The sequence below is a fragment of the Trichechus manatus genome, unplaced genomic scaffold (genome assembly GCF_000243295.1).
Source record: "Trichechus manatus latirostris isolate Lorelei unplaced genomic scaffold, TriManLat1.0 scaffold00040, whole genome shotgun sequence".
NCBI lineage: Eukaryota > Metazoa > Chordata > Mammalia > Sirenia > Trichechidae > Trichechus > Trichechus manatus.
This window is the reverse complement of record NW_004443976.1, coordinates 11069035-11096933: the sequence shown is the minus strand read 5'-3', so window position 1 is coordinate 11096933 and position 27899 is coordinate 11069035. Positions and strand designations below refer to the sequence as shown.

The 27899-nt window shown below is 47.1% G+C and overlaps 2 protein-coding genes across 8 annotated transcripts in view; one reads left to right on the top strand and one right to left on the bottom strand.

Annotated features, from left to right (window-relative positions):
- The window catches only part of NDEL1 (nudE neurodevelopment protein 1 like 1), a 51987-nt gene extending 38085 nt beyond the window's left edge, over positions 1 to 13902 (top strand). For 3 of the 4 annotated variants that reach the window (XM_023731077.1, XM_023731078.1, XM_023731080.1), the window contains exons 6-9: positions 85 to 258; positions 802 to 893; positions 4937 to 5088; positions 11976 to 13902. In XM_023731077.1, the coding sequence (XP_023586845.1) occupies positions 85 to 258; positions 802 to 893; positions 4937 to 5088; positions 11976 to 12069 (512 nt within the window). In that variant the 3' untranslated portion in view covers positions 12070 to 13902. Of the gene's footprint in view, positions 1 to 84; positions 259 to 801; positions 894 to 4936; positions 5089 to 8496; positions 10859 to 11975 lie in introns of those variants that run through there. The other variant, XM_023731079.1, reaches the window with a different exon arrangement.
- Positions 13903 to 18991: 5089 nt separating this feature from the next.
- The window catches only part of MYH10 (myosin heavy chain 10), a 152081-nt gene continuing 143173 nt past the window's right edge, over positions 18992 to 27899 (bottom strand). For 3 of the 4 annotated variants that reach the window (XM_023731074.1, XM_023731075.1, XM_023731076.1), the window contains 7 exons: positions 27072 to 27200; positions 25818 to 25906; positions 24817 to 24940; positions 24528 to 24736; positions 23091 to 23199; positions 21550 to 21722; positions 19085 to 20744 (listed from right to left, as the gene is read on the bottom strand). In XM_023731074.1, coding sequence (XP_023586842.1) covers positions 20600 to 20744; positions 21550 to 21722; positions 23091 to 23199; positions 24528 to 24736; positions 24817 to 24940; positions 25818 to 25906; positions 27072 to 27200 — 978 coding nt within the window. In that variant the 3' untranslated portion in view covers positions 19085 to 20599. Of the gene's footprint in view, positions 20745 to 21549; positions 21723 to 23090; positions 23200 to 24527; positions 24737 to 24816; positions 24941 to 25817; positions 25907 to 27071; positions 27201 to 27899 lie in introns of all 4 variants that reach the window. The other variant, XM_004375992.2, reaches the window with a different exon arrangement.

The window sequence follows — 27899 nt, the reverse complement described above, 5'->3', positions numbered from 1 at the left end:
CTCTGTGGCGTTTCAGATGTGACTTTGCTTGATATGTCTGCTTCCTCTAGAGAGTATTACTCCTTTGTTTGCAACATTTTGCAGATTTAAGACAAGAACTGGCAGTTCGGGAAAGGCAACAGGAAGTAACCAGAAAGTCGGCTCCCAGTTCTCCAACTCTAGACTGTGAAAAGATGGATTCTGCTGTCCAAGCCTCACTCTCTTTGCCAGCTACTCCTGTTGGCAAAGGAACGGAAAACAGTTTTCCTTCACCAAAAGGTTTGTAGTATCTTTCCTTTTAGAGGCTCTGGTGGATTATCAATTTAAGATTGTTTGTTGATGAAGCTGGGGCAGAGAATGAACAGATAATTTCAGGAAGAAGAGATTCAAATGACTGTATATCACAGATCTAAAAATGGAGACAACATGCCTATCAGATTGGGGAAGAAAAAGATTGATAATGTTTAATATCACTGAGGACAATGCCATACAGAGTTGCTGATATTGGCATGACCCTTTTGAAGAACATTTTGACAGAATCTGTTACGATGAAAAAAGTTGGCATACCCTCTGACCTAGCGGCTCTATTTTTAGGAATCTCTTCTCTAGAAATACTTGTCTAGGTGTTTGAGACTATGTGTCTTTGTAGTGTTATTTGTAATGATGAAACATTGGATATAATCTAAATATCCATCAGTTGGAGAATGATTGAACTTATTTATGGTATCTTTATGCTTCGTCCATAGTTTGGAATACTGTATTGATTTTGTAGTATCAACAACAAAACCCAAGTGTAATCACTCACCTTTTATTTTTCTCTAGCTATACCAAATGGTTTTGGTACCAGTCCACTAACTCCTTCTGCTAGGATATCAGCACTAAACATCGTGGGGGATCTCTTACGGAAAGTAGGGGTAAGCATTTAATTATTTGTCATTAGATGTTTTCAACTGCCAAGGTATTATTTCTGTATTTGAATTCAGAGAAGAAAAAAGGATATATTGCTGTGGTAAAGGCTGTAATTAAGCTGAGAAGCGAAAACCTCCAGCGACTGGCCGAGACTGGCCCAGACGGGGCTTGGGCTCGCTGGAGCCTTTCCAGAAGGCCCTGTGCACCGAGCTATTAACTTACAACTTGGGAGTTCTTCCTGTTCCCCATTGCTGTTTCTACATCATGACTCCTCCATGTTTGTCTAAAACCTTTCCTTTAAGACCCTCTGTGTATCTTATACCACCTTTTCATCCTGTTTTTTGCTGCTGTCTACCATCGTCCTGGTCGTTCCTGACCTTTTATTTTGTAGGACTTTAGCATTTGGCTCATGGTGTTACGTTCTATTCTTAGTTTTGTCCTCCTGGTCTTACTGTTCGTTGACCACCTCAGCTTCATGACTTCTTAGCTCTAACCTTGTGTTCTAGGGTAGGTTGGCTTTTGAAATATTTAACTTGTTTTTCTGCTTATTCAGTTTTCTACTTGGAATAATACCTACTCTTTGAATTAGCAACAGTAGTACTCTGTTTTTTTATAGCAGCCATCTGCTTTCACTTTTCTTCCGACTATCCATGATCCAAAGGCATAAAGTCTTATGCTTACCATTTTTGGTTCATAAATTGATTATTTTGCAATTATCAAATTAGCTGTAAATCTGCATTTTAAGGTTACTGTAATCTTATATATAAAAAGTAATGTGCATAAATTATTCCTACAGAACATAATCTTTCCCCAGTCCCAGGGTAACTGGTTTTTATCCTTTTTGTTGTAAGAGTTGTGGTGGTTACCTCTGTAATTCAAAATAATGTGCTTGTTTTTGTGTATCTTGATTTCCCAACTTTAGGCAAAAAGATAAGGAATTTATCTTACCTCCTCTCAATTTTTTATTTTTGTTCTTCTGTTGGTTATTTTTATAACTTTAACATGCTTAGAGCTCTGAATTTATTAGACCGTATCTCAACTCCTATACCTTTCTCTGTTTGTCACTCTCATTTTTGCTGTCGCTTCTTGACCTCTTTCAGTTGATTCTGAAAATGGAAAATTAGTCAGTAGCAAATGTTATTTACTGCATAACCATGGAGGAGGAGGCTGGCTCTTACGTCATTATATTTGTGCCACTCAAAAAAGAAATGTTTCAAGCATTTTGTTCTTTAACTGTCATTTACTCAAAATCATATCAAGTTTTAGTTGGCTTCCTATTTGTATTAAGCTGACCTGTATGCCTTTTTCTTTTCCCCTACATTTCTAATTACCTTTCTTTCTTGTGGACAGGAGAAACATACCCTTTCTTTGCTTTGTCTCTTATATCATCCAGTTTCATTTTCACAGTCTTCGCTGAGCACTTCAGTGTGCTTCTAGGGCTGCTGCACACCTGTGCCTCTTGAATTCCCTTCATTATACTCTTGGGTTACTTCTGCCTATTCCTGTCCCTCCGTTGTCATCTTTCACTGCTCCTTGTTTTGCTTTCGTATGTAGAAAATTTATTCAGCAGTAGTGCATGAAAGTGAAACTTGGAGCCCTTGCATGGTTCACCCATTCAGCTGAAGTCTGTCTTCCAAAAATGTCGTCGAAATCTTTGCTTTGCTGCTGTCTGCCAGCCCCTCCACGCACCCATAACTATTTCTTTTTATACTTCTTTACACTACTTAGTCCACTGACGAACTAGAATCCCCAGCCCCCACTCTTGCATCTTCTTCCACTGAGAAAATCAAGGCCATCTGATTTAAATGTCTTTGATTTCCTCTCTCACCTTCTGTTCTAACCCTCCTATTATTACTTCTGTTTGCAGCCGTTCTTCCTTTTTGTCTCAGTGGTAAAAGGATCATATTCCTGCTCGTGGCTGGTTTGTCCCTCTGTGCTTTGGATTCTATTCCTTCCAGCCTTCTCATCCTTTATTTCTCCTGTAGCTTCAGCCTCTCTCTTTACTGTATGTGTTAATATTTATGTGTGGTATTTATGTATTACACATTAGATATAATACATAAAATATATAATTTATGTAATACTTATGTAGTACATATTATATATTACATAATTTTTAACCTGAAAAAGCAAAAAGCGGTTCTTTTTTCCCTTTTGCCTTCCATCTCTCTTTGGGTGTCATTCTGTTGCTTTCTGCCCTACTCAGCCAAGCATTCTGGAAGCATGTCTGCATTTGCTATTAGCATGTTGAGTTCATACATGTTTGTTCCGGGGTCATTCTAGTCTGGGTGCTGTTCCCTGCTCATGCCACTAAAACTCTCCAACCCAGTGGATACTCTTCTGCCTTAGTTTTACTGGAACGTTCAGCACTGACTTTTTTTTTTTTTAAACGTGTTCTTCCTCTGATTCTCTGATGCTGTTGTCTGCTGCCTACCTTTCAGTCTGTTCCTTCTGAGACTTTTTGTTGGTTCTTCTGCCCACCCTTTCTGTGCTGGTTTCATTAGAGTTCTGATCTTACTATTCACAACCGTGGTTTCTCTACCAGTAGGTGTGGATCCCCTCTCCCCGGAGTGCTAGGCCCACTCCCTGCTCTCGGATTGTCCCTGACACCTTAGACACAGCTTGTGCCTGCTCCCGAGTAGATGCTCAGCACATACTCGAATGTCTTGAAATGGGAAATTAATGACTCTTAATTGCTACTGTGTGTACGCTTAACAAGTTGTAAAGTAATTCTTATTCAGAGGCTTATCCTACAGGGTTGTTACCTTTCTTCCTTCTTTTCATTGTTATTTTGTCAGCTCATTGTACTTGTATCATAGGAAAAGAAGGAGAAGAGAAACAAGTTTTAGTCTGTCTTTAGTGCTGTTTCTTTATAGCACTTACTGAAATTACGTGGGGAGGAGGTTCAAATGGGATTCTCAGAGTGAAGTATGTATTATCTGTGGATTTAATTTATCTGTGCATTCCTAATCTCTTAGTGTTGTCTGTGATAGGAATGGACTTTTTTTTTTTGGGTCGTAGATTGTATTTTCCTTTTTTTTTACCTTAATTTGGTCGAAGTGTTTATGGGAAAAGGAGTCCTGGTGGCTCAGTGATTAAGCACTCGGCTGCTTACCAAAATGAAAGGTCAGCAGTTTGAAGCCACCAGCTGCTCCGTGGGAGAAAGATGTGGCAGTCTGCTTCCATAAAGATCTACAGTCTTGGAAACCCTGTGAGGCAGTTCTACTCTGTCCTGTAGGGTCGCCATGAGTTGGAATTGACTTGATGGCAATGGGTTTTTCTGGTTTATGGGAAAGGAGGAGTTGGTGATGTCTGTCTGTGATGGAAATACCTGAGAAACTCCTGTTCCCCCCACGTCGTCCGGTCCTTTGTGGACACTGGCACCGGCCAGGCGTTGTGGTGACGGGTGCCGAGTAAGGACACCCAGGTTAGAGGTGAATGCTAAGGGGCTAGTGTCATTTCCAGGTGGCTTATTTAATTACAAACAAGATATCAGGTAGAGATTTTACAGTGCATGCTCAGAAATCAAACAGCTTTTAATTTGATGTGAGGTGTAAATGCCCTCATCCGTTCTGATGCAGTAGAGAAAAAACTGAGGAACCTACGAAAGAAGTGGCTGCGGTAAAAAGAAATTCTCAGATGGTTGTTTTGGATTCTTTATGGTGCTTGCTTTTCCTAAACCACACACATACACACACAAATCAACTTGCTAACCAACCAACAGTCCACAATTCAAAAAGAAACAGTGGGTGGGGCCCAGGGACCTGGGATCCGTTTCTGCCTGCCTGGGCCACATTTTTCTTAGTTGTAAGGATTATATCTGCATCCCTCAGTAACACTGAGAGGAATAGATATTCGGAGCTCATTAAAGGGAGTCAGTATAAACATTTCCTCTTTCTGCTAGAAAGGTGATTGATTATGATTAAATAGCTACCATTATCAACTGAGAGAGTGAGGTTCGAGTCTTGAAATAGAAATGGTTTGAAATGGAAATTTTTATGCATAACTACTGTTTTGACAACCAAATCATTCCTTCTTCCTTTTTTAGGCTTTAGAATCCAAATTAGCAGCTTGCAGGAATTTTGCAAAGGACCAAGCATCACGAAAATCCTATATTTCAGGGAACGTTAACTGTGGGGTGATGAACAGCAATGGCACAAAGTTCTCTCGTTCAGGGCATACGTCTTTCTTCGATAAAGGGTAAGTCCTGGAAATTTTAAATGACAGTTTTTTGAGTAGTAAAGTTGCAGATTACAAGTTAGTTTATTGAAGTTCTGAACATGTAAACCCAGTTTGATAAATCGACTTGCAGCCTGTCATTATCATTCACGTCTTAGGGGACGTGAAATCTGTTGTTGTCTTATATTCCCTGTGGAGTCTGTTGCTGTGGGAACCCTAAGGCTGAAGCTTCTATCCCGGGAAGCAGAGCCTTGAAAGCCAGCAGGATAGGCTCTGGAGATTAAAGATGACTATATATCCCTGTTCTCAAGGTGCTTATGGGCTTGTAGATGTCCTTAGCAAGCATTTTTTAAATTTTTTATTGTTGTAGTTTAAATGAACTTTACATTTCAAGTTAGTCTCCCATACAAAAATTTATACATTGTTATGTGACCCTAATTGCTCCCCCATACTGTGACAGCACATTCCTCCTTTCCACCTGATTCCCCATGTCCGTTCAACCAGCTCCTAACCCTCTCTGCCTTCCCATCTCACCTCTGGACGGAAGCTGTTTAGTCTCTTGTATCTACTTGAGCTAAGAGGCACACTCCTCACGAGTATCACTTTATGTCCCACAGTCCAGTCCAATCCCTGTCTGAAGAGTTGGCCTTGGAGATTGTTTTAGTTCTGGGCTGATAGAGAATCCAGGGGCCATGCTTTCTGGGGTTCCTCCAGTCTCAGTCAGACCGTTAAGTCTGGTCTTCTTACTAGAATTTGAGTTTTGCACCCCACCTTTCGCCTGCTCCATCAGGGGCTCTCTGTTGTGTTCCCTGTCAGGGCGGTCATTGGTGGTAGCTGGACACCATCTAGTTCTGGTCTCAGGCTGACGAAGTCTCTGGTTTATTTAGCAAGCATTTTTAAGGGTAGAAGAGAATACTGCAATTATGGTAATGCAAACTCTGCCACAAACCTTCTGAAGATCTTAAAAAAATACAAAGTCTTTAAGTATTTAGATACTGGATCAAAAAATGATTAGGAGATACAACTTTTATATGATACAAAGATAAAAGTAAAAGGTAAATATTTTCTGTGTTGGTGTCACACAGTTTTTACATCCTGTGTTAACTATAGTTATTCCTGTACATTTAAAATCATTTTTTTGCTTTTGCTATGGAGTTTTTTAAACACCCTTATGGGATTATACTTTAAATATTACTCAGTAGCATGCCTATCATGAGTTATATTGCCAGTATCTTTCTATGTCAGTACACATTGTTCTCCCTCATTTTTAAAAAAATACCGCACGGTTATATTCTTGTGTGGGTGTGCCTTAACTTAGCTGACTAGTTAGGACCTGTGGTCTGGGGAGCAACTGAGGCACCCTTGCCCCTGTCTCTGCATTGAGTAGTAGATGCAGTTTTCTCATTTTTCTAAAAAAGCAATGCAGATACAACTCTGGAAATTTTCATAGTTTCTTAAAGGAGCTTGTATTTCTGTTTTCCTCAGTAATTATGGCACATTCATGGAGGACCTGATTTGATACACAGTCCAGTTTAAAAAGGCGCTTATTGTCCATCCTTGTAGAGTGGAGCATTCAGGTTGTTCTCTGGAGTACACACATTTCATTAAGGGCATATTCCCATTAAAAGCACAGTTAAAATATCAATATAGAAATCAGAACTCTTTTCTAACTGTTGGACTTCCTCAGGTGGGGTAAGTATAAAATGAATTTTCCTCGGGTCTCGGAGTTTCCGGCAGACATGAGGAGTGGCAGTTTTTACACTGCAGTGGTGAATGGAACAGGTGGATATTCTTACATCACAGTTGCCATTTCCCGCAAATGGTGCAGAGAAAGTTAAAGGTCTTTATGAGTATTGGAAACAGTGCCAGTTTTTTATGGCAACTTGTAGTTACCTCCAGTAGAGTGGCTATTAGTCTCTATCTGGAATCACATTTCTTGGTGGGCCTTGGGCTCCTCAGGATGTGTGAGAATCGGCCTGAACCACAGACGGAGTGGTTAGAACATCATGAGGAGGGAGGAATAGCGCCATCAGCTCAGGCTCCTGTCTTCCTGAGAGACCGGCTTCCACTTGACTCCTGATGCAGAGTGCCAGGGAGGGATTGCCCAAAGATGACCCAGTCTTGGGGAGATGTGGAGAATCCAGTGTCACCTGAAGCCAGGAGTGTCACACTGTTCACCTACTTAGCCCCTGGCCCCTGGGGAGCATCCTAGATGCAGGTGTAGGCTGTGTTTCCTGAACGGAAACGGGAAATGAGTTTCCTGATAGAAAATTATATTTAGTTTTCATTTAATTAGTACATATTTTATATTGTACTGTTTGTATTAAAAATTAAATATGCTTTTGTGAGCTGGCCTTTTCTCAAGTGCGTATATGATAATTGGTTAGTATATATGCACACTGGACATTAACCCGTTGCTTAAGTTATCCTGTATTCCTGAAGAGAACTCTTCTGTGGGCTTTGCTGTCTTCTCGCTTGCTTGCTTTGACTCTGCCTTCCTTCTGGCCCGCTTGTTTTTTTACCTCTGGCCTTTCTTCCTGCTAACTTATGGCTAGATAAAAACCAGGGTATTATATACTGGCTACAAAAGGAAGAGGGGAAATATCCCACCTCCCGGGTCCATTATTAAATCTGGCAAGTTTAAAAAAAACAAAAACAAGCCAATTCTTACAGAAGCAAGCATAGAGGTCAGCATGAGAAAAAGCTCCTCCTGTACAAAGCCTAAGAAGTCTGTCTGTAGCGCTGTCTGTCACTGTAGTTTTACTAGTGCCACTGGACACTGTAGAGGAGGATTGTGTGGGGGAAGGAGTTAATCTGTGTGTGTGTGCATGCACACGCATGCATGCATGTATTGAGTGTGTGTGTGTGCACGCACATGTATGCATGCATGTATGTTTTGAGTGTGCGTGTGTACACTCCGTCCTCCTACCCCCCTGAAAATCTCCAGGAGCAATGAAGCTTTACCACATAAAGCAATATATCTTAAATATAGCTAGGTATTTAATGTACCTAATAAATACACCTAGTACATATATTTAACTTTATGGGATTCAAAAATATTTTGTAAATTCTGGTTATTTGAGCGTTTCATGGAATCAGGATTTTATCTAGTCTGTGGCTTTCGCCAGTCCCTGAAACATGGGTAGCTGTGCCTCCTTGCCGGGTATTGCTCTATTTCTCTATCCACTGATGGCCCTTCCTATCACTTATCTCAAAGGATACAACTTTTGTGTGGAGTACAATCACTTGAGTTCTCTCAGAAATTCTTTTCTCTCTGTAGCTTTTATTCAGTTTCTTATGTATCACTTACCATGTTTTTGTAAGCCCATCTGGTATCTTTTGGGCTGTGTGTAGGTGGGCTGTGTATAGGGCATGGTGTGAAAATAGTATTTGTGTTACTGTTTAATTTTTTTTCCTTTTTTTTATTAGGCAAGAAAAGGTCATATTCCCCACGTTGTTCATGGGTAACTGAATTTGTTTGCTGTGCTCTTTCTCATTCTCTCAATCATGGTGTGTGGTGGAAGACACATTAACTGAAACTGATTTTACTAACTGCATGGGGCTGACTCAGCTTTAACCAACTCACAGCTTGTGAGTAAGCCTTCAGGTTCCTGTTTGATGTGGCTGTATACCATTATTACTGGTTCAGCCGTTCAAAACAAAAGCACGTTAGCTGTGGTCCCGGGACAATGTGGATAGTATGACGGGTAGCCGTCCTGATGCAGGGTGGGGTGCTGTAGTGATGGGTCCAGGAGTCCAGGTAGGAGTTGAGGGTCCCTGTCAGGCCCTGCAATCACATCTGACTATCTTCATGGGCCTGGGGTTCTTCCTGTTACCCCGCATCTTCTGTTTCTCAAGTCAGGCACTAAAGGTAGTAGAGCTTTGCTGTGGGGGGACTCCCCCACTTCTGGGCTCACGCTAGTATTCCTAATGCAGATTGGAATGGTAGATGGGGACCTTAACATTTCAGAAGTGCTTCTCAGTTTGCAGAGCCTGGGCTGAGGACTGTAGGTGGGGGGCCTGGAGTGAGTCTGCCTGCTCGCCTGAATTTGCTCTAGGCCACTCTTGTCTTTTTTCCTACTGCCCCTCAGATGTACCCTTCCTTGCTTCTTTGACAGATTTAGAGTTTTCACCCTTTCTCTCTGCTGCATTAGATTTATATACGTCTAAATGTATGTCTTTCCCCCTTTTTGCTTCTTCTGTTGCTGTTTTATGACTCACCTTAGCACCTTTTCTTCGCTGGTGGTAAGATGATGAAGTTTCATAGCTTCTGGAACCCTTTTTACGGAGCTGAGTCCCAGATCCGCCCATTCTCTCTCCGTTCCACCCTGTGTTGTCCAGTGGGACATTTCCCTTTGGCTCTTTGCTGCTCCCTGAAGCCGGATGTGGTACCTGTAGAGAGCTTTCTTCTGTTGGAATCCCTCCCCACTGCACAGCTTCATAGTTCTGTGAAGTAACCTCTCTAGACCCATAATCCTACCTGTAGGGCCAGCTTTATTCTCCCTCTGATCTTTTACTTCCTGCTTTTTGACTCAGAATAGAGGTGCTTGGTGAGACCCCAGCAGATTGTTTATTCTCTTTCTACTCCACTCAAGATCAAGAGTTCCCACTTCTGCCTACACAGAGGAAACTCCTTCTCTAGTTTCCTGCTGTCCCTTTGCATCCAGATTGCACTGCTTATTTGTCCTGAGTAGAGCTGACCTGCGTTGGGAGCACGAGTGTAGTTGCTCACCGAGGGCTATTGAGTGACCTGTGACCAGAGGAGACTAGGGAAGGGAATCTTGGGGCGGGCTTGCTGGGTGACTCAGGTTGATGACTGGACCTTCTCTTGCTTTGGTTTCCTCATCAATATAACGGTGGGATTGAACTTGATGTTCTTGAAAGGCCCATCTAGCTGGAAAATGCCAGAATCCCAGCCTAAACCTGTGTGTGAAGCCATCCTGACAGGTGCTGCTTTTGCTTGCCTCTGTGTAACAGGTGCCAGGGTCTTCTGGCCTCTTTTCTGCCTAGTTTTGGGGGCTGTCTCCAGTCTACTTGCCTGGCTGCCATGATCTCTGAGGGCTGGGAATCTGATGTCCACACATTTAGTGTGAGGCCATTTGTGAGGCCTGCCAGTTTCTCCCTGAGGTTTCTACGAGAAGCAGGCCTTGGGGACTCTGGGACTAGCCAGACAAAAGACAAATGGGGCTTATTATGTGAGGGCTACAGTGGCAAATAGGACGTGGTCCTTCCCCCAGAAGAGGCACAGGCATATGGCCTTGGCAGAATGAAGGAGGATGATGTAAAGTTCTCAAGTGTGATGATGCTTAAAAATGAGACTCAGCCCAAAAAGGAAAGGGAAAAGGGCCTGTGCTGTAATCCAGGATGTTCATCCTGAAGTAGGGAAGTGTACGCTAGGGAGGAGGTTACACGTGTCAGAGCCCCCTCCTGCTGCTCACGGCCTGTGCGTGGAAGGCTTGATTTCAATCTGGAAGTATATACTTAGTTATATGAAGGTTCGTTTCTTCAGCCAGGGCCCCCAATCTCAGGTTTGTCTTCAAAGCACTCGGGTCATTGTCGTCTCTTTGCATGCCTGTCTCTGGGAGCTTACCCTTAGCTCTTCAGTGTACAGACAGCTGTTTTTGTGGGGAATGTGTGTGTCCCCCTTTTTGTTTAGGGGAACTTCTCTACATGAGTCTACATTTAACTCCTCGATCCCTCTAGTGAGTGGGTGGGTACAGCGACGGGCAAGTACGGAGAAGGCTGCATCTCCCAAGCTGCTGGTGGGACAGAGCTCCCTAGGAAGTTTCCCAGGAGAGAAAGGCTGAAGTGGCCTCCTGAGAGGTGCTGCACCCTGCACTCCCTGGCCTTGGCTGCTTCCCAGGCTGCGCTACCAGCGGGCGGGGCTGGGTGGGGCTCTCTGCATCCCTTGGCCCCAGGGTGCTGGGTCCCCACTGACCGACCGCAGGCTTTTGTGCTGGGCTGGCCTGTCGCTCTGAGTCTGCAGAGACGCCTACCCATCTGGCTTTGCTTACTAAACAGTTTTAGAAAGTTATTTTTTTTCTCTTATTAAGATATTTGTGTACATTGTAGGAGATTTAGAAAATAATAAAAAAGTGTAATGGAATAAAACTTAACCCACACTCAGAGGAGGAAAATTTAACATATGATTTTATGTACATATATGTATGTGTATATACACCCACAGACACCCGCACACCCCCATGCATTCTAGATTTAGCTATATTGATAGTAATGTCTGTCTATAAACAAAACCAAACCCATTGCCATAGAGTCGATTCTGACTCATGGTGACCCTATAGGACAGGGTAGAGCTGCCCCACAGGGTATCCAAGGAGCGGCTTGTGGATTCAAACTTTCAACCTTTTGGTTAGCAGCTGAGCTCTTAGCCACTGTGCCACCAGGGCTGCATCTATATAAGGGGCTATAGTCTAGAGTCTAGGATATATATTGTTACTTTTTTCCCCTACATCATGGACCAGGCACAGTTTGGTAACCTCCTGCTTCTTCCACTTAGCAGTAATTCTGAATATTTTCCTAAGCTATTAAAAATTCTGTAGAATGTGTTCTTAATGGCCATATAAGAGTTCATCACTTAGTGTTACTGCATTAAATTTAACTAGTCCCCTATTCAGGCACTTAGGCCTGCTCTATAGGAAAAAACCAGGAGGGTGGCTGACAGGCCTATGTGGTGAAGTTGCCGGGAGGGGATCCTATGGGGCCGTCACCCTGGACTCTCAATTCTCTGACCACCCTGCTCTACAGGCAGCCACTTACCCTGGGGCCACCAGGGTTCCACTGTGGACCAGGAAGAGGGCTAGTTGTAGAGAGCAAATGAATTTCTCGCTGTGTGTAGTGATTTTGAATGACAGTCTCTCTTTCTCGCCCCCGCTCTCATCACCCCACAGGGCAGTAAACGGCTTTGACCCAGCTCCTCCTCCTCCTGGCCTGGGCTCCTCGCGCCCATCGTCAGCACCGGGGATGCTGCCTCTCAGTGTGTGAGTGCCCGGCCTCCAGTGGGGGCCTCTGCCCTCCTCCAACAACCCAGGACACCCATGCCTCACCCCCCGGTGCCTGGGCCCAGCCCTGTGCCCCTCCATCTGCCTCCCTGGGGCTGGCAGATGGCAGGCTGCATGCGGTGGCGGCTGCTGGGCCCTGCCCGGCCCCAGGACTCTGCGCGATATCAATACTGGCTACTTTCTCTTCTCGCCGTAGTGCCGTTGGTTTCACATGATTGCACTTTTGTGGGTCACAAGGTGATACATACGTGTATTAACTTGGTCACTGGATGCAGAAGTACCCATTTGTCACACCGTCCCATACCCCACCCTGCTGTACTGATAGGACTTAGTTGTGTTTAGGACATTGCAAATCTTCTAGAAGTTCTTCCCTAAATCAGGTCGATGTTTGCCCTTCTCCTGAGCTTCCACCCAGGCATCTTCAGTGCTCATCATCATGTGTCCCCAGCTCCATTCCCCACAGTTTGGGCCTGTTTCCGGCAGAGTCAGGAAGCTCACTGAACTAGGGAACATTTTCTGCACCTTCAGATTTTACTTGAGCAGTTCTCATTCCATAGACTTGCCTACCAATGCAGCGGATTCTCTTCTGAGCCCAGACAGCAGGGGCCTCTGGGGCCTAGGCACACACAGGGCCTAGGCACACACAGGGCCTAGGCGCACACAGGGCTGCACGCTAACGTCTCCTCCTCAACGTGCCTCAGACTCGGGGGAGAGGCTGGCGTCCTCCTCGCCAGCTTCCAGTCCTTCAGTGGAAGTGACATCTTGAGAGCATTGCTGTGTCTTCTGAGGGCCTGTGCAGTGGTGTTAGGGAGGGCTGAGTGGCCTGAGCCTGGGGGCTGGCCTTGCTGGCTCCGGGGTCGACTGACCATCGGTGGTTGTCCCTGTGCGTTTGGTTCCTCTCCTGCTGCATTTACTGTTTACATTTGTTTTATTGTATATAGGTTTGTAAACATTATTGCCTAAGATATTTGTATATAACTTGGGCTTTGTAGCTTTTATTTATTCAGAACTCATATGGCATGTTAATGACTTATGATGGTGTCCTACTCTGGGCAGCTGTATAGGATCATCATGTGGTTAAAAAAAAAAGAAAATTCTTCCCCTCAAAAAAAATCTTTTAATGTGGAAACAATAAATTTCACAGAAAAAAAGGGTTGAGAGTGCTTTATTGGGGTCCTGCCATTCCTTGAGAGAAGAGCTGGAACAGTCAAACGTCACCTCTGCTCTGACGCGGGGCGTGCGGATGGATGACAGCAGCTGTGGAATGGGCCAAAGAAGATTCCCGCACTTCAGGCCCATGGAAGTCTCTGGGAGGGAGGGAGCTTGCTGGCCGTAGAGTAACTGCAGTGGATCCTGGGAGCTGGTTGTCCAGCTGTGTGGACTTTCATGCCGTAGATATAGAGGTTATTGGGATCTAGGCTGCTCTCCTCATCCCTCAGGTTGACGCTAACGAGTGGGAGAAGGTGCCAGATGTCTAGTAGCAAGACATACGGTGAGTGGACTTGAGGAATGTGTATGCTGGGGTCTGTATGACTGTATCAGATTCTGAATATGGTTTGCTTATAATAAACAGTATAGTTGATTTACAGTTTTAAAGCTATAAATGACAAGTAAATGAATTAAATTCCTAAGTGAATAAGAAACATTAAGTAGGATACATTTTCAAAAGTTCCTTCTATCTGTTAGTATGGGCAGGAATATCTGTTAGTTGTTCCTGGAGGCTTTGTCTTGAGCTGACTCAGGACGCTACTCTCTACTTGCTACATGGAGATTTGGCCACCGGGCATGGGAGTTACTGTGTGCTTCTTGCCTGTTTTTTGCTAAAGATTGCCAGTCAGCCACTAGCCCGAGTGAGTTCTCACCTAGGGATGCCAGCTGCCCCGGTTTGCGGCTCACTGAAACCTTCAGGAATGAGCTGCACCCCGAGCTGGGTCCACATGGGGTGGCCTTCCCTGCCCAGAGGGGCGTATCTTCCAGGTGGCGAAGGACAGCCTCTGTCTCCAGATGTTTTCATCTCACCCACCCAGCCCCCTCCCTTGCTCCCAAAACATCTTCCCAATTCAGTAGGAGCCAGCACTCCAGTTCCTTTCAGCCCAGAGGGGCCAGAAACTACCCCTTACCAACTGAGCTAAGAGCCAGAAGCCAGAGCTGGGCTCTTGAGTCAGCAGGTGAGTTCTGTTAGAACTATATATAAATGTCCTGGATAAGCTGGTTTTACCCTCAGCTTCCAGAAGAGAAAGTGGGTCCAGAGCTTCAGTGACTTCCCTGAGCTCCCAGGTCTAGTCAGTAGCAGAGCCAGGATTGGAAATGGGCCCAGAGGCTTTTTCTTTTGTACCCACCACCTTTCCAAACTGAAGCCTCACTGGCCTTGGCACCCACGGTCCGTCTTGTGCAGAGGAGCTGACTTTGAATGCTTGGGAATGACGAGCTGTGGGAGGAAGAGCTCAGCCCCTCCCGCCGCCCTCCCAGTCCTGTGCTGTTGGGCTGCCCAGAGACGCGGTCTCCTGAGAGCAGGTGGAAGCCGGTCCCTTGGGTGGAATGAAGGGTCCCAGGGTTGAGCCACAGCTTCAGGGTGCACCTCCCTCCTTCCCGCTAGGACTGAGACCACCCAGCCTGGCTGTCTGTGGGCACGAGGCCAGGGAGCCTGGTGGTCCAGGCAGCCTGTTGTCTTCCCCTTTGGCCAGAAGATGCTAAGATGAGCCTTTTTCTGTGATTTCTACTTCATGGATTTTCCCTAAAGATTCAAACCGGTGGAGAAACACTACAGCTTGGCTTTAAAAATACGGGTATTAACTTGAGTTTTCCTTAAACGTGGGAAAACCACAAACAACCCATTGCCATGGAGTCGATTCTAACTCATAGCGGTCCTATAGGACAGGGTACAACTGCCCCATAGGGTTTCCAAGGAGCGGCTGGTGGAGTCGAGCTGGCAGCATTTTGGTTAGCAGCCTGAGCTCTTAACCACTGCGCCACCAGGGCTCCCTAAAAATGGGGGTGGGGGGAGTCATATTTGTAAATCATTTTCCTATGACTTAAAGCATCTTATTTGAAAACCCGTAACTACTATATATGGGAATACAGTAGCCCTTTTTTAGTTTTAAGGAAAGATAATAATCTTGAGTAAATATTAACAGATTTCCTTTATAAGGTCACGCATGTGAAGAGGCAAATTTGAAAACAGTACCAAGCTCCCAGTGTAGTGGTGTGGGGACCACACGGGGCCTGGGCTGTGGGGGCTGACTTGGGGCCGTGCTTTCTCCTGTTGTCTGTCTGCACCACGGGAGTTACCTCAGTGTTTCTGGTCAGCTCTGAAGCCTTCCCAGGGAAATGATGCAAACTGAACAGAAACGTAACCTCTTCTCTTGTGGGGTGTTTCCAGATCAGGTATTGAGTTTGACTGCTGCCCCCATTAAAACATGGATCCCTCCTGGATCTTGATTTGCGGGTGGAGGCCTGGTAGGAGGGTGGTGGGGTAAGGTGTGCTTGGCTGGCACCTAGGCCCTCGTTACCTGGCACACACTCGAATAAAGTCAGCTGAGTGATGTCTAGGTGAAGTGCAGTGCCCCACTGCTCCATCAGCAGATGGCGGAGCTAAAACACTGGGTTTTGGTTAAAAAATGTGATTGTTTTAACTAGCAAACAAACCACCCAAAAAACCCCCAGCAAATTAAACCACTGCCACCTAGAATTTAGGGAAGTAGGTAAACTTTTATGTTACTGGTGTCACTAAATTGTTCTCTAGAAGTCTGGAATGTAACAATATGATCTATAAAAACTTTCTACTTTTGGGATAATACCCCATGATCGTAAGCAAAAACAAATTTCACTTGCAATAATACATGTGATGGTAGGGGAACAGTCAGGGTGCCTTACCTGCAGAACCAGGATCCCACAGAGCCATTCTAACTCAGTGTGCAGCCGTGGTCGTTCATGGGGATGATGGGAATACGTGAGAAATGGCCAGCGGGGAAAGGATAAACACAGAGGAGCATGCTAATTGCAGTGCTGTAAAAATGGACGTGCACTGACAAAGATCAGAAATGGAACTGAAAGGACGTCAATAGTTCACTATTTGTGGATTCTAAATTTTTCTGTAGAGTTGCCCAAATTCATTTTTAAAAAAATTGAAGTAGCAAAACTGATTTTCTTTCATTACCCAAACTGGCCTGAAGACCTGTGCTGAATTCTCGGATTTTGCACAGTCTCACAGGGCAGAGCTCCCTGACCTGCCCCGGGACCTGGGGAACTTGGTAAATACAGATTCCCAGGCTCCAGCCCAGCACTGGCCTGGTGAGAAAGGAGACTACTATATTTCATAGAATCGAGACACCAACAATTATAAGATACAGCTTTATTTTTTGAACCATTACGAAAAATGTGCCAATTAGAACTATGAAAATGCTTATCATTTAGACTTAGTTATTGCAAGAGCTCCTTTAGACCTTTTTACGCAGATTTTCATCATAACACATTTCCCTCTTTCGTATACAAAAGGAAAACGTAAGTGAGAGTCCCCAAACTTCACATTGCGAGTCCAGTGTTCTGAACCACTTTTTGACTCAGGTGGTCCTTGGTCCGTGTTTTCCCAAGCAGTGTTGTCCTTTGTGCCGTGATGCAGGCTGGTGATGCAGCATTTCTGAAAAGTGCGCTTCACTCATGGCTCCAGAAGTTCCTTCCAAGCTGCTGACACCCACTCAGCTGGGCTTTAGTGACCTTACCAGGAAGGGGCAGGCAATGACAGCCACATCTCAGCTTCCAACTAGCTGACAGCCATGGTAAGACAGGAGAGTTCACACATGTGAAAAAATGGGCATCTTAGAATCTATGCAACATGGAGCCACAGATAGCCGGAGGCAGTGCTATCTGTGGATGTTTCAGTCAGAGCCAGCGCTGAAGTCACTGTCATGTTACATCTTGAATAAGGCTTCAAGACATCCATTCAGCTGGGAAGGATCCCAGTGTTGGGCTAGTTTGAAAAAACAAACAGACCTCACTGCCTTAATAAATCAAACATGAATTTTTAGCCTCATTCAGGGTTTAAAGACATGGTCAAACTCTTTGCATACAGCACATAGGCACTATAATTAGTTAGCAACATCTTTGAAAACTCGCATCACGTAAATATACCTTCTGGTAGTTTAATATTAGATTCTTACATGAATCATACAAGACGCTTCACATGATTTGCTAGATTCCCAAAGCACAGGTGGCTACAGAAAGGGCTTGCCCTGTCTGGCCCTGACAGTTGGCATGGGACATAGCATTCTAGCAAACACTCAATGTGGGCAAGCTCTTGGTGCAGATGTTTTCCTAGACAGGCGGGGCGGAGAGGTGCATTCTCCCTTCCTCCCGGAGTGACTGGTAAAGCTGTGTGAATGGAGACTTTCCCAGACTTCCAGCCGCAGGCTTCACTCTCACACCTGCCTGGAACTTGGGGAGCAAGCTCTCCACTTCCTAAGATTCTGGCTTGATTTTTTTTTTTTTTCTTTTTTGAGGGGCAGGAAGGGGTGGTTCCTAGAGCTTGACAACTGTGAGCTGTTTTCGTCCCCAGTCCTGACACAGACACGGCTGTCCCCCAGCAACACTGGCTTGAGGAGGAGGGGCCACGGGTCAGTCATCTAGAGCCCGAGGGAGGACGGGCTAGGACACAACTTGCTTGGCATTACGGCCCATAATTTGTCTTAGCCGAGGAGGTCTCAGGAGTGGGGAATTGGGACAGAAAGGCAATGTGACAGGGCTCGAGCCTTTCTGGGTCGCAGATGTTCACCCACAAGCCATTCAGGCTAGGAATACGCGCATTATTCCTACCAAAAGATTTAAAAATAATTCCCTGAAATGTCTGCATTTAAAAAAGAAGTGCCTGCAACCTGGCGAGGGCAGAGCATTGCATTTACACAACAGCCCCCAGTTAAAATCCCACCATAGACAGCCTCGTCTAAAGCCGGAAGGGCACGGTTCTCCCTCTCAGGCTTGCCCAAACTCGTCCTCATGATGAACCACATACCTGATGGGTGGAACCGCCAGCTTCTGACGCTTTGACACACTCAAAGCCCAGCTCCCATAAAGGGTCTTCCCTGTGCTTTAAACACCCCACAAAGGTTTTATTACATACCTTTCCTCAACTATGAAGTGGTGGTTTGCTTGGTGAAGAAAGGTCCCTTCTAATGAGCACCTCTGGGGAATGAGGAGCTGGAATCAGTCCATGTAGATTATATGTTTCTCCTCATGGGCTGTTTGGGAGACCGTGACATTAACACCACTTAAGCCAGCAGCCAGCAGGGAAGAAGAGTTCTTACTTGCATGTTTGGCCACTTTCCATGCCCCCACCACTGCCAAGAAACCTGAGCATATAGCACACACTACCAGACCCAGGCTAACCTAAGAACCTTATGGAATTAGAAAAAAAGAAAAGAAAAATCTACGTTCTCTACATGATGTTGTTACCCAGCTCATCCTAGTTGGTCCACACTAGAGAGGCTGCCCTTGGGTCTCATCACTGAATCCTCCCCAAAGCATTTTCAATGGGCATCCTACCCAAAACGCAGTCAGAAACTTCTAGGACCTCTTAAAAGACTAATCCAGTAAGTAACGAACTTCATTGTTGGTGACTGGAACCCTCCTAAAGGCTCCAACCTGCTGCCTTAAAGGGCTCCCTTTTCCCTTAAGCTTGGTCTCCAGCCCCCACACCAGGCAGTCCTTCTCTATCACTGTCCGCACCACCATGAGGCCCCGGTGACAGCAGGCTTGGAACACAGACTGCCTGGAGGGCGAGGCCGTCATCTGGCAGCTCCCAGGAGTGCAGAGCTCCTCAGAAAAAGGGGCCTGGCCGTCCTCATTTTAAGACTGTGTAGCTACCAACCTGCAGTCACCACAGGTGGGAAATTGAGAACAGGGGAGAAAACAGATTCCATGTCCACATGATTATTCTTGTTTACTGAGCTCTGTTTATTCTCAACGGGTGCTTTTTCCTCCAAGTAAATAGAGCAGGCGTAAATATCTATAATGAATAAATTTATTGTCTTACAAAAATCATTGTCTAGAAATATGGGAATACAAGAAAAGATATTTGCAGTCAGGTGTCTGGTGGTCAACAGCCAGTACAATTCATAAGGGGGAGGGGAGATCAAAGATTCCAAACCCACATGACAAATTCTTCCTAACAGATGTTAAAGCTTTTAACCCAAAAGGTTTGTGTTGTCAAGCACATTGCAGAGGATCAAGGATTTATAATTAACACTGATTCATTGTCACTGAATGTTTAAAATACCACTTTGACTAGAGAGGTACATGATATGAAGCACAGTCAAAACTTAACACATTAAATTGTTATAGAGGCAAATAATATATTTAACATTGTCTTAGTACTGTAGTGTCTAAGGCACTTTCTGTAATGTCAGTTTGCTCAACTATCAACCAAAAAAGAATGCTAGCTTCACTGTAACACTGTCCGAAGGGCAGGGGAAGGAGTAATGAGAAGGATTCACATCCACTGGCATGTCAACATTCAGGCAAATGGCATCTGGTCTTGAGGTTCTGCAAACCTCACCGACAAACTTGGAACAAGTCTTGGACACAAAACCAAGATTCCCATTTTGGGCTCAAAGCAGCGGCTGAATTTGCAAGGTCAGCACGAGAGCCTGGCTGGTGAGGGCGGGCCTTCCGCCCCCGCCTGCTTAGGGGCCCAGAGCTGCTGGCTTCTGATGAGAAGGTGCCCTGGCGAAGCCAGTGTTGAGGAGACCATGTCCAGAGGTCAAAATGGTGGTTGCACCTGGGGCCGCACCTGGATTGTGGCCGTTATCCTCTGTACACAGACCAGCCCTGGCCAAGGACAGTTCACAGGAATAGATGTGGAGACACCACCAACTCGAGGGACACAGCCACCCTTGGGAGGCGAGGCTGGTAACCCCCAAACGGATGCTGCTTCTCCCAGTCCAGCCCACCCCTCCTAATCTTTCCAAAGCCCCGTTCACAGTTTGCTCACTGAAATAGTGATGATCATTACTGGAAGAAAATGAGAGCTACGAGTGCAGTTTAGGTTCCACAATGTTCTAAGAGACTCAGGGTGGCTGAGGAATTGGGGCGACGTGAACACAAACTAAGGTACTGTCTGTATGACAGAGCATGCAGAGCGGCCGAGCAACGGCCACGGCTGCCCCAACCCCGCACCTGGGAACGAGGGGTCTGGAGTTCTCATTTTCAAAAAGGGTTCTCTTCTTAACATGTTATTAGAAAATGGTCTCTTGGTGAATACATGGAAAATAGATGCGATGAAGAGACAATCTGTTTAATATGTGTGTGTTGTGTATGTGTATATATAGAAAAAGGGAGCAATTGTACCTAAAGTTGAAGCAGGATACAGTATGGGTAGGCCAGAAAGCCTTAAGACACAGTTGATGTTTCAGTCAGGAATCCGCAGCGTGCCCGTCTCCTAAACCTGTCGGCGGCCCTGAGGCCGGCTGGCGTCGGCTGTTCCTGCGTGTCCCACTGTGCTGCCTCCACGGCTTCCTACGGCTCTACTCGGATGGGGGCGGCTGTGTCTCGTTGACATCACTGGTCTTACTTTCTGTGTCATCGTCTGACAGCTCCAGGGAAGCCCCCTCGATGTGCAGCTGGCGCCGGCCAGATCGGCTCGAAGAAAAGCTGATTGGGCCGCCCCGCCTGGAGAGAACAGAGCGTCTGCGTTTGCGGATGGCACACAGGAGCCGGGCCACGCAGCCGCTGACGGCTCTGGACCCTCACCTTTCACCCCCTCCTGGGGACACTCAGCTTTGCGGTGGGTGGGCAGGCATGGCTGATCAGGAGAGGCTCTGTGTCCCTCCCCCCACCCAATACATAGAACTACACCTGAGCAGTTCTTCAGAGAATGGAGGATGGCGGACTCAACGAGACTTGACTGATAGAAATGGTAAGAACATTAGCCCAGGGTCGGCAAACTTTTTCCATAAAGGGCCAAACAGTTACTATTTTAGGCTTTGTAGGCCAAATAGGGTCTCTGTCATGTCTTTTTTTAAAATAACCTTTAAAAACGTACAGCTCATTGGCTGTACAAAAATAGGACAGGGGCCAAATGTGGCCCATGGGCTACAGTTTGCTGACCTCTGTGCCAACCTGTTGTGCTGGGGGAGGAAGTCTTACTTCAGTGCTCATGTGCCCCCCTCCCTGGCACGTGCTTGTGGAGGCTGGACCCTCTCCTCACGAATGGCCGGTCTGCAGAGCGGCGGACACTGGTCCTAGCTCAGGCCTCCTGCCATTCATTAGCATGGGCCACTTGGGAATGAAGGACAATGAGTGGGCCTGTTCCTCTCCTTCCCAAGAATGACTATAAATGTCAGACGCCTGAATGGATAAACTGGAGAAATGAATTCAGGAGAAATAATGGCTACTGTACATGAATTTGAGTCTGTTGCGGGTCTGGGCACCGACCCCCCAGAGCCACCGCTGGTGGAGTCCACGTATTCCTCACCTCAGCCGGTTCTTGAGGGTGCTGACCTCGCGGCTCAGGCCCTCATTGGCCTCGGTGGCGTCGTCCAGTTCCCGCTGGAGTTTACGCCGAGACGCGTTGGCACGTGTAGCTTCTTCTTCCGCTTCCTCCAGCTGGCGTTTCAGCTGCTTCATCCTGGCATTGGCTTTCTCCATCTTGGAGAAGTTACATGAATCAAGACAAACCAGCCCCATTAACCCTAATCCAGCACTGCTGAACCCTGGGTGTGTCAACAGCCCTTTGCCCCGTCAGCCACGTGGGCACACATACTTGCACACGTGTGCACAGGACTGGGGCTGGTCTGGGACCTTCTGGTCCGCCTGCCAATCTCAGCGAGCCAGTATCGACAGAGCAACTATTTGTCATCTATGCTCAAGGAAATTGAAAAAAATTTAAACTATTTTCGCTCGTGAATTTTCTACAGAAAAAGATAGTTTAGTATCTTCCCACAGGGACCTATGGGACTGTCAGAGGGAACTGCTATTCCTGTAAATGCAGAAGACCCAAGAAGGTGGTCAGTCCCCAACATCAGGAGCTTGTATGACGGGTGTTTCAGATGTTACACTGATTCAAGTCCAGACCCCTCTGGAAAGACCTGACAGAACCAAGAGCCCCCTGGCTGGATCATTCACTTCTGAGCCACAGGAGACTGGCTGGTGCTCATGGGTCCGGTTCATGCCCACCCAGAGTGGCTAGGTGTTGCTAGGCCCCGAGGGTGGGGTGGGAAGGGAGGGCTGGGGTGCCTGCCTGCAGCAGAGGACAAGGAGAGTCTGAGCAGGAGGCAGCCAAAGCCTCAGCTGTCAACCTTCTACTGTGTCCGCAATGGTGAAGTCTCACGACAGCAGAGGGGACAGTGGTCGTGGAAAGCAGCTACCCACCCAACGCAGACCTGACGTTTGGGTTTTAGTGACATCCTCCTTCGACACTTAGAAAAAGGGTGTCTGGATGCAGACAACCACGACATTCGGGCCCCTCACAGCACATCTGCTGCCTCTTCACCTTTTAGTCAATGTCTCACGCACCCTCCGTCCATCTGCTACTCAGTGACTGCCAACTGTGAACTGGACTAGGCCAGGTGTTTGGGACAGACACCCCTGCACCCAAGAAGCCAGCGTTCTAGTGAGGAAGCCGACACAAAAGTTCCGGTCAGGCCTCACTCTGCAAAGCTCCCTGGCCTGGTCTTGGCTACCCCTCCTCGGTGCACCTCTGAAGGTTCTACCTGTCTCAGGTGTGCTTGTGAGCTCCTGGGGGGCGGGGCCTGTGTCCTCATCACCTGTGACCCATCACCCCTGCGTCCTCGTCACCGGTGACCCCTGCATCCTCATCACCTGTGACACGTCACCCCTGCGTCCTCATCACCTCTGTGTCCCCAACCCCAGTAGGGCTCGCAGGAACACCAGACTTACCTAGCAGCATTTTCTTCCTGAATTTTGCCTTCAAACTGTAACACTGGCTTACTTTTCACGGCTCTCGTTGTTCGGGCACCTCCAAGGGGGAGGACCGTTCACCCCGCCCTCACCCACCTGCTCCTTATACTGGTCTGCGTGTCGGCGTTCATCCTCCACCTGCATGAAGATCTCCTTCAGTTTCTTCTCTGTACGACGGACTAGTTTGTTGGCGGCTGCTCGTTCCCTATGAAAATGATCAACATGTTAATTCTGAAACTCTTGAAATGATATTTTGAATGGGGAAAAAAAAATATTTGTTTCAGTCCCTTTTGTCTGGAGGATTACGCAAGTTGGAGGGCCTCCCAGGGCCTTTCTGGCCAGAATGACATGATCAATACAGCCCTGAGACTTTTCGCTCTGATCATAACGAGAACGGCCGTTCACGTGTTTCCCCAGTGCTGACAGGCGGGAAAATGCAGGCTTTCCTTCACACACAGCAGCAATCACTTAATTCAGTGATCTTCGGAACAGCAAACGTTACACGAGCTACCCATCAGGTTTACTGAACACAGACTTTTTGAAAACAAAATCTTAGTTGGTTAGTCTAATCATTACCTCATCTTTCAGCCTGAAAATTCAATACAAAGCAAAACCCCAACTGACTGAGTTATCATTTCAACTCAGAATTTACCAACCACCTATTACCGTGCTAGAGACTACAGAGCTAACCCTGAAAAACAGCCCAGGGTCACTCTCTACCTGGAAATCAGACAAATCACCGTGTTTCTAGATAGGCCTGCCCTGTCCACGTGAAGGAGAGGTGACTTATTGGGAGAACTCCAAGAAAAGCGTAAGTTTTCTTTTTAACAGATATTATGCAAAAATGGTAGCAATGGAGTCAGCTGAAAGAGGAAGTCATGTTAATGACAACCTGAAAAACCCCAAACCATGTTTTATTTTTACCCAGTGGAGTCGTGCGAGTAGAGCGGGAGGGAGCGGGGTGCTGGGTCCTGAGCAGGACCAGGAAGAGGCTGCCTCTGAAGGCCTGCTCTAGCTCTGACCGTCTATGGTTCTGCTAACCCTGTGAATGGTGGCCAGCAGCAGCACTGTGCGGCCCCTCACAAACTCCAGCAGTTACAGAAGCTGGTAAGCAGGCCCATCCTACGGGAGAAGAAAAGCTGTCATTTCTGTCACACTGCATTTCTTTTCTGCCTACAAACTGCCATGTTCACATGGACAACAGGCCGTGGGCAGAGACGTAAACCCCAGAGCCTAGGAAATCATGGGGCCCAGTGTCAGCTGAGCCCAGATGGGCTGACAGGCGGCCCCACATCCTTGTCCACTCACCAGCGCCATCTGTCCTCCTCGCTCCTGACGCTCTTCGCGCTTCTACGGCTCACTCCACTTTCTATCTCCTGTCTGACTCTGTGTGTCTTATCACCTCCTCCCCATGCAATGGGGCACTCCCTGAGGGCAAGGGCACCCTGCCTGGCCCGACTCACAAGGCTAAGCCTAGAGCCTGGTCTCTAGCCAACAGGTCGTCAGTTCTGACTCATGGCAGCAAAATCTTACTTGGCTTCCTGCTCCAGCTGCTCCTCCAGCTGCCCAATCTTGGCCTCCAGGGCCGAGATGGTGGCCTTGAACTTGGATTTGACGGTGCCCTCCAGCTCCTGTAGCTTGGCCTTCAGCTCCTTGTTCTGCCGCTCCAGCTGCTGGCGTGCGTTATCACTCTTCTGGGCGGCACTGCGCTCGGCCGCCAGCTCTGTGTTCAGCGTGTCCACCTGCAGAGGAGACGGGGCTCAGTCACACGTGCTCAGAGGGCAGCGCAGTCCTCCCAGGGGCCAGGCTGCCGCGTGGTCACCTGCAGAGTGGTCTTGCGGAAGCGGTCGTTGAGCAGCTCCATGTTGCTCTGCTCCTCTTCCAGCTCCTCCTCCAGCTGCGCGATCCGCGCCTCCAGGCGCCGCTTCTCGTCCAACAGCGCAGACCTGGCGGGTGAGGGGCGACGGCTCAGCGCCAGCTCCACACAACACAGGGAGACGCGGGGAGGGCTCCTCCACCACCCGCTGCTAGAAACCCCAGCACCGCCTGTGCTCTCCTTCCCTGGGCCCACCCCAGCCCACCAGCAGGGCCGGCTGGTTACACTCGCAACACCCCTCCGTCCACGCCTCTCCTCCCCACATCCACTGCCCCATCCCACCCATCGCCCTGTCCGTGGGCCACCGTGGTGGCCTTCCACCAGCTCCCCGGCACCCTCTGCCTCTCCCCATCTGACTTCACAGGCGAGAGCCAGAGTTGGTGTTCACAAACGCAGAGCAGAGCCCGGCATTCCCTTGTTTTAAATGTCTTAATTGTCTCCCAGTGCGATGAGCATAAAATCCCCACTCCTCACTGTGCACGCTAGGAAATGCACATTGGCCTTTAGTTACTACGGTAGGACTCCTCAGTACAGTAACTAAATGGAGAAATCAACGACTTAATTGGAAGAAGAGATAATGATGATTCGTAGTGAAAAATGAATTCAGAGAAAGATCATGTCTAAGGAATCTGCCCGCCAAATCTACTGAATTTTCAAGTGAAGACCTGCGTTGCAAGGCGGGCAGCCTGAGGGAGCCCGGGTCAGTTCCGAGTGTATCTGCGTCACACGTCTACCGTGCACGGCTGGCGAGGGCCGGCGTGGGGACGCTCACCACCTCCTGCTAGGCTCTCTATCTTGCAGGGAATCTGACCCTAGGTGCCATGCCACAGCCTTTGTGCAGCCCTCGTGTCTGAGGGAGGAGACCCAACCACAGGCTGCCTGTGGGGACTGGTGGGCACTCCTGACTCCTAGACCCCCGCCCTGCCCACCCGCTGCCCGAGACTCACTTGCCAGAAGCGCTGTTGGTGATCTCATCGGCCAGCTCGTCTCTCTCCTGCTCAGCGTGTCGGCGGGCACGCTCAGACGAGGCAAGTTCCTAAAGAAGTTTAGACTATGACTTAAGCTTTGACCTCCAAGGTGAAATCTGCCAATGCCCCCAAACTGCAGCTTAGAGTTGAGACAGTAAGCTGGCAAGTTTGCTGAAGAGTCTGGTGGGTGCGAGTGAGCCAGCTGATGTGCTGGGTAAGCATTCTTAAATGACAACGTCCAAAGACGGCGGTCAACGTCTAAGACTTTGCCGTCATTCTTTCCAGCCTAAGGGGCTGGGATATTCCTGCCCTCCCCAGAGACCCGGTGTTTCTTAATTGTAAACCGAACACAAGTTTATGCAAGCTACACTCTAAGGAAGTGTGAGCTGTACCCAGTCACGGTTCTGAACGTCTTTCACATACACAGAGTACAGCTTTGAGACCACTGCACTAGCTAGAAAGACCAGTGACCATCTAGACACAAGAGAATAAGGTCCTTGCACGGTGCAGCGAGGACCGTGCTCCCCCGGGGAGGAGGCGGGCAGAGTGTCACCTCAGGGTGCAGGAGAGCTCTCCTCTAAGGCTACGGGAGCCCCTCCAGCCTTTGGGGCTCTGCACGGGGTCTGAGAGAACAGGCAGGTGCTAGGGCGGCCCCATGCTGCTGGCCTCTGGAGGAAGGGGCACCTGACTGCTGTTTCTGCGTGCACTTCCCTGAAAGATGATTTGCCACAGGAGGGAGTCAGAGCCTATTTCTCACCCCACCAGGCTAAAGACTGAGATTGTACTATCAGAATCTGAAGGTACATCATCTCCTTTACTTCATGGATGTGGAAACTGAGGCCCACGTGGATTAAGTGACTCGTCCCAAGTCCCAAGGTTGCAATATTATAATACCAAGGTGAGAGTTAGGTGACCCTGATGCTATCAACACCAAAGAAGCAATAAACATAACTCTCTTCTTACACATGTGAACAGGCTGCAGGTGGCCTGAGAAGTTACCAGTCAGTTCCTTTGCCTTTAGCCAGACAGAGGAACATATATGAGCAGTATCCAAGTCTGACCACTTTCTGTTTGCCAAACTGAAGCAACGAGAAGGCCCAGTTCCATATTAAAAATGGATATTAAAATTAAACTAGGCTACAAAGATATTAAAATGTATCTCTCTGATCTTGGAGAAATTTCAAGGGCAAATATCTGTTGAACACAAATGTAGGGATGAACTAACAAACACACCTCCTGCAACTGCAGTATTTCTGCTTCCAGATTCTTCAGTTTCTTCTCACTCTCTTTGGACTGAGCAAAAATCTCGTCCCGGGAGGCACGAGCTTCTTCTAATTCACGTTGGTAATCCTTCATCTGAGCCTGAGATTAAACAGAAAGATCTTGGAGTAGATTTCATTCTTAGTTTTTCAACGTATGATTCTCCCCCCATTATAGAAGTTATACACATTCATTTTAATAAATATAAAAGTATATGGAAGTGACAAAGATATCACAAGAAAAAAAATACAGACCAATATCCCTTTAAGAATATAGATGCAAAAATTCTCAGCAAAATAGTAGCAAACTGAATCCAGCAACGTATCAAAAGGATTTTACACCATGACCAAGTGGGATTTATCCCAGGAATGCAGGTTGGTTTAACATTCAAACATTAATGTAATACACCATATTAACAGAATGAAGGCCAAAACCATACCATCATGTCAGTAAACACAGAACAAGCACTGACAGAATTTAACACCCTTTCATATTAAAAACGCTCAAATTCCCAACAGAGGGGAACTTCTTCAAACTGATAAAGGGCATGTGTGAAAACCCAGAGCTAATATCATACTGAATGGTGAAAGACGGAAAGCTTTCCCCTAAGATCACAACAAGACAGAGCTGTTCCATCTCCTATTCAACGCTGTAATGAAGATTCTGGCCAGGGCAGTAAGGCAAGACGAAGAAATAGACATCTAGACTGGAAGGAAGAAGTAAAACTAGCTCCATCTGCAGACGATCTGACCTTGTATATAGACAATCTTAAGGAATCCACTAAAAAGCGAGGGGAACTAA